General features: G+C 42.3%; 1 protein-coding gene across 1 annotated transcript; it reads left to right on the top strand.

Annotated features, from left to right (window-relative positions):
* Positions 1-6,850: 6,850 nt before the first annotated feature.
* LOC140913752 (olfactory receptor 5AR1) lies at positions 6,851-7,865 on the top strand. Its single transcript, XM_073350552.1, has one exon. It carries the CDS (start codon positions 6,851-6,853, stop codon positions 7,787-7,789), a length of 939 nt encoding a protein of 312 aa, XP_073206653.1. The 3' UTR covers positions 7,790-7,865.
* The last annotated feature ends 1,261 nt before the right edge of the window (positions 7,866-9,126 follow it).

Raw genomic sequence — 9,126 nt, 5'->3', positions numbered from 1 at the left:
CTTCAGCTCTTTGCTGAAGGGGGGCTGTAAGACAGTTGTGGAGGCCCGAAACAAACCTTCCCTGTGTGAGTGGGACGAGTGAAAGATCCGTAGGGATTCTGGGAGCCAGGGGGTCCAAAAGGGATTCCCGCACTCACCAGGTAAAATGCGGGCCGGTGAGTCAAAAAGGATCACCGTCCTCCCAAAAGGCACACACTAGTTCACTTGCAAGTTTCTGGAAAAAATTGGAATTGGTATACCAGGGATAGGGATCATTTAAAATTAAAGGGAAAGTTTTGACCTTGACATGGTTGTGCACCTCAGAAGTGCACTTCTGGCCAATGTCAGTGTGAGGCATATTTCTACTGGCGTGAAGAAACAGAAGGGGGGGAAAACAGCTCCGTGAATCTCAAATGAGGAGTCACAAGGACTCCCAGGAATAACTTACAACATGATTAAAAGAGATAAAAATAAAGTCATTTAACTGTGAACAATTTAGGCAAATTAGCTAAAAAACACTCCTGGTGTGTACAATCTTTGTTTTATAAGTTTAAGATAAATTGGTGTTGTTTTCAAATTGTAAAACCAAAAAATACTTTTGCCAGACAAAAGAAACTAGTGTTGTATTTAGCATTTAATCCTTAAGGTGACTTAATGCTTTACAAGATTTAAAATGTTTTTAAATAAAGACCAGAGTTGTGGTTGCAGCAGGACAGTCAAAGCCAGAAAAATGGAAAAAAAGATTTTAAATCTGTTTTGGTAACTTGTCTATAAAACAAATACAGAAAAATATGGGGAGTAATTCCTCAGTTTTGCCTGCAATCAGCAAGGGTATTTGTAAAAAAAATAATATTTTAAGCAATACTGCCAACAGTGTGTAATCTGCCAGGAACATAGTGTTGGTAAAGCTGTCAAGGTTAGGCAGGCAGCACATCCCCCTTCCTGGGGACCTTTTGTAAATATTCAAATGGATTTTATTTAAATGTCTAAATGTTGTAATTTTAAGTATGTTAGTTTTAGTTCATGTATTTTCCAACTGGGTTGAGGCCTTTCCCTATAAAAAGGCAGAGACCAAAACTGTTGTAAAACTTTGTTTAAGGATTTTGTACCACAATTTGGCATACCTGTGAGTAGCAACAGTGATAGCAACAGTGATAGTGGACCTAATGTTATTGAACAAATTATAAGAAGTTATGTGTAGCTTTACAGATCCAACACAATCTCCACTGCCCCCACCACTCGCAGTTTGCTGGGACAGTAAAACATCAAAATGGGATTCTGAAAAATAAACTGGCCAAGATCTGTGCTAAAACAAATTTAAAGTGGCCAAATGCCCTCCCATTAGCATGAATGAATATGAGGGCCACTCCCAACCGAAAGACTGGACTTAGCCCTCGTGAAATTCTAACAGGGCTCCCGATGTGACTACTGGCTGTGCCCCCACTGGCCCTGGCTCAGATGGACAGTCATTTAATGGATGACACAATGCTTAATTATTGTCAGGCACTAACAAAATGTGTTAGGTCTGTTTATATACAGCAGCCATATCACTCGCTGAAACCAGGAGTTTCCAGGAGCTATATAGAGATCCATCAGCAAGGAACTGCCCTGGACCCATGCTGAAAGACCCTTACTGAATCCTGTTAATAATCAACACCTCAGTGAAGTGCCAAGAATTGACTACCTGCCCATGTTTCTCACTGTAATGGCTCTCCGACTGATGATCAGTCTATCTTTCCTTCTGGCGTTGTTGCTCCTTCTGGACAGCAGGAGTGAAGGACAAGGTGAAAAGCTGGTACCCTCTCCCTTATCCACTGACAAAACTACTGTGCATTTGGACTTTGCTAGAAGAACCAAACCATTACAGGGTGACGTGCTAGTAACCTCTCCCCTGCATAATGCCAAAGCACAGCTGTTCCAAGAAAGAAGAAGGAACACTCGCTCTGCTGAAACCACCAAAGTCCAGGGATTCCTGACTACAAAAGACATTAAGAATTGGACACGATGGAAAAGACAAAGTATTATTTACTGGAAAGGACGGAGTTGTGGACACTTTGCTTGGGAATGGGGCACTACTTGGTATTTAGGGTTTCTCCTGGGGGTGGCAAAATGCGCCGTTGGGCAAGTAACCTGGGGATGGACTGTCCTCCCTAATTGGCTCCCAGACAATGGATATCCAAAACGCCTTGCTACCACAAGCATGAACCCCACCATCCCTTCCTCCATTATCCTCACCACCACCCCCACAACCTACCCAAATATACACGATACCCTATATTCAAATGAAACCCAATGACCAAAACCTTCACATTTCAGTGATTTATGGAAATTTTGCTCTGAGAAATTATTTTTTAAGGTTCAGGACCATTCATATGAGCGAATGATTGAGTGGAGAACAGATGGGTTGGTGGATATAGAAATATATGATATCACTGCAACTGAGCCCCAGAAGTCAGAAATTAAAATTAATGGGGCTCATAGCTGGACAAAGATGATGGCCATTCCTGGAGTTTGTAGCATAATAGATAGAAAAAGGCCCTTACTGTTATTTAATCACCCAACTAGTAAATAATCAAACAAATACCCAGAAAGTTTGTTCTGCTGCTGAAAAAGATTACCGGTACTGAAAATGTCCCAGTAACCAACCATTGGCCTGTGCCCTATTGTAATATACCCCATCCTAGGCCATTGATGTGATGCCTCTCAGCCTTTTTGGGAAGGTGTTTAGCCAGCAGATGTGGTCTAATACTTCACAAGGGAGAGATGTGTCAGTGTGTTGGGACACCGATGGACTGTAATTCATGCTACACTAGGGACAGTAAAATTCACACCACCCTTATCTACTTTTCAGATTACCTCTATATATCCTAATTGTTCAAAAGGAGCTGCCATTCGGTTGGCACAGCAAAGCACCTGGGTTTCCGCTAGAAAGAAGAGGGACTTGGTTGGCCACCTCTGGGATGGTGCAAATTGTGTAACTGCAATCTGAAATATCCATAAAAGTCAGCAACATGAGGAAAAATTGGGACAGCTGGAAAAAGCCACGGACCTTATTACTGGAGCACAGCTAGCCCAGGTTCAGGCTGGTGTTAGTGAATTATACGTTATATCCACCCTTACTTCAATGACCCAAAACCTGTTAACAGAAATGGTATTAGGTATCACCAATGCTGGAAAGGCATTGCAGTGGGATGTGGCTTGTTCAGAGGTTCAGAATTTTCTGAATGACCAGCTTAAGACCATTCAGAAGGATCTTGAACATCAGGCATGGCCTACTGCCCTTACAAATACCTCAGGAGTTCCATGTAATCTGTGGCTGTGGAGACATACTTGGAGATTTTCTGAATGGAGATGCAAGCATTCACAGTGCTCCTTCCAAGCATACGGGCCACTCTGAGGGGTATGGGCTCCCACCTGCTGAATCCTGCCAGGTCCATGGGGAGGATGCATGTGGGATTGGATAATTCACAGAGACATTTGGGAAGTTGAACTACCTGATTTGGTATGTCCTAAAAAATTAGGTATGCCCAACCGATTTGTAGTCAGTGCTTCTGGAATAACGCCCGAGATTTGGGTAGGGATTGGAAGCTAATGGACACTCTGGCCATTAGAGCCCCCTCAACTTCAGTGTGTATGTAAACTAAAACCAGGAGAAGTTGTCACTGTTCATGACAACATTTGTTGGAAAGGTATGGGACACGGGACTACCCTGACAGGACGCCTACTTTTCCAAACTAATAATAGTTTTGTGCATCTTGAAACCACCACCTTGAATGATGTACATTTTAATCTCACCACAGCTGTAGGCATTCATTGGCCTGCAGATCATTCATTGGCCTGCAGATAAAACTCTGCAATTAGCCCCTTCAGTTCCAGATACCCTTTAACTGGACTGCTTTAGTACCTGACCGATTCCAAAATTTGCTTTCAATCCTACCAGAGTTTCAGAAAATTTCCAAATTACAGGGACAAATTCACATGCTCCAAAATATATAGCAAGCCAAAAAGAATGCCTTTAATACTGCCTATAGAATGTCTACTTTGTGTACCCAGACTAATGTATTGTGTTTTGTGGCTAAAGCTATACAACAATCCCAACCACATCATATTATCCCCATGGGAATGCTGTTGCTTTTACCACTGTTTAGCATAGGGTTATGTTCTTGTTGCTGTAAGAAATGTATTTATCATTGCCTATCCAGCCCTAGACCTGCCAACCTCAGTGCAAGGAAGCAGGTGGCACTAATGATTGTAAATGAAATGTGTGACACAGTTTGGGCAGAAGAACAGGAGGATGAAAAGGAGAAAATTAACCAGCTCATGGATATAGAAGTATAGGCCCAATTTGGTGCCAAAAAGGCACCAAATGGGGGAATGTGAAGGAACATCTAGTAGGCCTAAACTAATAGGCCAAAAACTTTGGTCAAACTAACTGTGCATATGAAGCATAAGAAGAGAGTGAGGAAAATTCCATTAAGGGGCAATTGTAAAAGCACAGCTTAAGAAATGTAACCATAACAGCTAAAAGTTAAAAAAAAAATGTTAAGCGCAAAGAAAACACCAGCCAATAACAGGAAAAGCTTGTTTTGCTAAACTCCAAGTATGGCAAAGCTACAGTTAAAGCTTGCACTACATGCCAAATAAGGGAAATGCTGTTGAAGGAAGTGGTTTAACAAATTGTGGTTTTCAGCAATATAAGCTTCTGTATTTCTGTTTACGCCAGGGCAGCTCCAGCTGACTCTCCCTGTATGCGCATGCATGAAGAAAGGAGCCTCAGGTTTGTTCTGGTCCAAACACAACACGTGGTTAATTTCCCACCACACTGTTTAGAAACAAAATTAAGTAGAACACACATTTCTTTGTTTACGACAGAGAGGTTTGCCAGCCTCAGTTTGGAACATGTATTAATAACACGACACAATGTAATCTTCTAACTTCATAAACATTATCAAAAATATTAACATTTACAATGACAGCAAGACTAGTTTTAGTGAACTCGTAGACTTATTTAGCATATTACAGCTGAGCTCTATGTGCAGATAATATGCATGCAATAGGGATAGTTTTGTGAACTGCAGAACTCAGTAGCATGCTGTGGTCTCCTCCTGAGCTCCTCTGGTCATCATGTGGTCTCCATCAAGCAAAATGAGTGAACCTACCTTTCCTACTTTGGGGAGAAACCTATCAACAGAAGGGCATAAGATACTCTGGTGATTGGCATCCTATAAATAGCTAGATAATTTGGAGTGCCAGGACAATGAGGTGATTCTGAAACCAGGAATGGCAGTGAAGATATCAGCTATGGATGCCAATAATTAGTATTGGTTTCAGGGTAACAGCCATGTTAGTCTGTATTCGCAAAAAGAAAAGGAGTACTTGTGGCACCTTACAGACTAACCAATTTATTTGAGCATGAGCTTTCGTGAGCTACAGCTCACTTCATCGGATGCATACCGTGGAAACTGCAGCACTTGTATCTAACTTTCAGTTCCTTTGGTTCCAAATGTGTTGCTAAGGCTGGTTGAAAATGTTTCTTGAGAAGTCTTTTTTGATGGGAAATTGGATTTTCAGTTCAACTACTTTTTGCATAAAATTATTTTTTTCCCCTGGAAATTATGAGCTTTCCATCAAAAAAGCCAAACTTCCCTCCTCCCTAAACCATGGCTGTGGGACTTTGGTGATGTTCCAGGGCAGTTCAACAAGAGGAGAGACCATCATGCATCATGGGGGATGTAGTCCAGCATGGGAGCCTGGCCTATGGAAGAGATTGGTGGTGTGTGGTGTCTGAGGCACCCCCGTGCTATATCTGAGTCAAAATATTTTAGTGAAAAGATTTTGGTCTCCAGAAGAAATACCCTTTGTGGATCAGCTCTACACAGTACTCGGCTTGAAACTCTGTAACTAACCTGAAACTCTGTAACTCTGGTAGTAATTGCATCATTTTATAACACAGTAGGAAGGAGTGGGACAAATTAATCCCCAGGGCACCAATTACACCAAGGTGGCTTTGGTTCACTGAATGGATTAATTAGGTGTTATGGCTCTCTGAGCTCAGGTATTCTCAGTTGCTTCAGGAATCATGTGCCATAGATCACACATCTCAGTATAAAATTTCCCGAATGCTCCAAACTGGTGATTTCTATCGATGGGGAAATGCCACCACATCTCTCTCTCTCTTCTCAGCAGGTACGTGCTATTCTCCTGAATTACAGTGACACACACACACACTCAGACACCATGGGGATCAGCAGGTATTGAATTCCAGACCTCCAGCATTTAATGCCTCAGCCCCAGCTCCTACCCCTTCAGCAAAAGGAGCAACCTCCTTGGTTGGAAAGAATAGGTAATTACACAGTCACTGAAGGCAGGGCTTCCCATGATGTCGCTGGGTTTTCATACAGGCTCCAGTAAATGCCAAAAAGCTTAATTAGCACAGTAAGCAAGCTTAACCCCAAATGGACATGTCAAGCCACAGAGCTCCCCTTGCCCAAAGAGGGTGGAAAGATTGACACTCCTTTACTCTCAACCTTTCTTTAGCTAAGGAATAATCCCTTCACACTGATTTTCTCACAGCAGAGTCACAAGTCATTGTTTTCTGTTTGGATGAGTAAACAGGAGTGCTTGTGTGGGGGGCACGATTAACCTGAACTGTATTGTATTTGCACAGTGTCTGAATTTTATCAAACACCTGGAATGACCAGCTGTGAACATATGGCTCTGTGGACTAAGCCCTTCCCTGAGAGGGTACTGATGTCCATTAAGAAACTGATCTCCATTTATCTTCACTTATTTCATTACAGAGAAGGGGCAGGTCTTCCGCACCATTCATCTGCCCACATCTCTGAAGCAGCCTGATCTCTGTTGAGAGGTGATGGAAAAGGAAAATCACTCAGATGTGACTGAGTTCATTCTCTCAGGACTGACAGATCGTCCAGAGCTGCAGGTTCCCCTATTTGTGGTGTTCCTACTGATTTATGGTATCACCCTAGTGGGGAATGGGGGGATGATCTTGATAATCACGACTGACCCCCAACTCCACACTCCAATGTACTTTTTCCTCAGGAATTTGTCTTTCTGTGACCTCTGCATTTCCTTTATAATTTCCCCTAAGATGCTGCTGAATTTCTTAGCCGAGAGGAAAAGCATTTCTTATACTTCCTGCGCTGTGCAAATGTCTCTCTCTATCGTTTTCGCAGATGTTGAGTGCCTCTTGCTGGCTGTGATGGCGTATGACCGTTATGTGGCCATCTGTAACCCACTGCTCTATACGGTCATCATGTCCAGGCAGCTTTGTAACCAGCTGGTGGTTGGGGTGTACTCTGTGGGAATTGTGGATTCAATGATATACACGTGTTGTACATTTCGGCTGTCATTCTGCAGCTCCAACATCATCAATCATTTCTTCTGTGACATCCCCCCGCTGCTGGCGCTCTCCTGTTCTGACACCCACATCAATGAGATTATGATGTTTGCTTTCACGTTGTGCTTTACAGTGAGCATCTTTGTGACCATCCTCCTCTCCTATGTCTATATCACCTCCACTATCCTGCAGATCCGCTCCGCCGAGGGCCGGCGCAAAGCCTTCTCCACCTGCTCTTTCCACTTGACCTCTGTGGTCCTGTTTTATGGCACCCAACTCTTCATGTATTTACGTCCCACCTCCAGCTTTTCAATGGACACGGACAAAATAGTCTCAGTGTTTTACACATTGGTGATCCCCATGTTGAACCCCCTCATCTACAGCCTGAGGAATACGGAGGTGAAGGACTCCGTGAGGAGAGCAATGAATAAACTGCTAACCAATTCTTGAATCTCTGTAACTCAGTCCTGGTTTAGTGATGGGGAGTGGAAACAGGTAAATTCAATTCCCATCCCATTACAATGTAATTTCGCAGAACCTGTGGGCGTATTGTTCATTATTATATTGTTATTATTATTAATTTGTTTGTATTCCAACAAGGCCTCTAGGCCCCAACTAAAATCAGGGCTTTGTTAGGCTATTACCCCATCAAAATTCCAGGAGGCATCTGTTGCAGATGTGTGAATATTTGTGACGGGCTTCTGTAGAACTGATCAATGAAATTGTTTTTAATTGTTCATTTTATTAATATAACTTCAAAAATAAAGTTTTATGAATGCAACTACATTCATTCATAAAACCAGATACCCCAATAACTGGCTAATTGAGTTTCACTTTCAATCCAATTGCTGCTTATATCACTGAAACTTACACTGTTTCAACATTGTAACGTCTTCTAACTGTTTGCCATTCCTTACACTTGTCCATATTGTAACACAAACTCCATTTTAACTTGTCCCAAACTCCATTTTAAAATGCTCACTCTCTTTTGTAAAAGTTTGCTGCAACCTTCATTTTTGCAAAACCCTGCTGTAATCTTATTAGTGTAGTTTAGATGTGTGAATGATGGATATATGTATGGATGATGGAATCAACCTCCAGCCCCAGACTGTCCTGATGAAATAAAGTGTAAACGCCAATGGCTGAAGATGCAGACAACAGCCCTGACAAAGCAAGAAGAGTCCACCCTCAAAAGAAAAGAACAAAAGTAAAATTGAAGAAACATCAAATCCAGTTCCTAGGCTGAAAGTCATGTCTGCAACTGACGGGTGATCAATCAAACCGAACCCAGAGGCAGCGTGACAGAACAAGACCTATAGATTCTGGATTCAAACTAAAGCCTACAAAAAGGATGGGTGAGATGGATCACTTTGGAGGGTAACATTCTGCTGCCAACATGGAAGGGCATTGGTGCATGCCCAACAGAGCCCCAGTTCTTCCTTGTGCCTGGCTTTCCTGGCCAGTTAGCCATCACAAGCTACAAACCCAGGCCACGAAATCAAGTTACATTCAGGACTGGTAACTAACTAGCAGCTGCAGAACATTTGATGTGTGTGTGTGTAAATATATATACATAGGTATTAGATATTATTTATTGGTCAGAAATCAAATTGTGTTATAATAAAAATGGCATCTTGTCTTGTCCCCTGAAAGGATCCGGGATAGTTTTCTGCTTTGTAGTGGGTTTGGTTCTGATATGCAGTTGCAAGTATGAAGTGTGTGGTTTCCATGGCTGAACCAAAGGGAGTTTTGCATCTTTCACCCTCCTGATATTCTGCAGCCCTTTA

This window comes from Lepidochelys kempii, chromosome 6 (assembly GCF_965140285.1).
Source record: "Lepidochelys kempii isolate rLepKem1 chromosome 6, rLepKem1.hap1, whole genome shotgun sequence".
Taxonomy (NCBI): domain Eukaryota; kingdom Metazoa; phylum Chordata; order Testudines; family Cheloniidae; genus Lepidochelys; species Lepidochelys kempii.
This window is presented reverse-complemented; position numbering and strand designations above follow the sequence as displayed.

What these genes read in the sequence shown, in the direction of transcription:
- LOC140913752 (XM_073350552.1), top strand. Translation starts at nt 6,851, where the DNA reads ATGGAAAAGGAAAATCACTCAGATGTGACTGAGTTCATTCTCTCAGGA.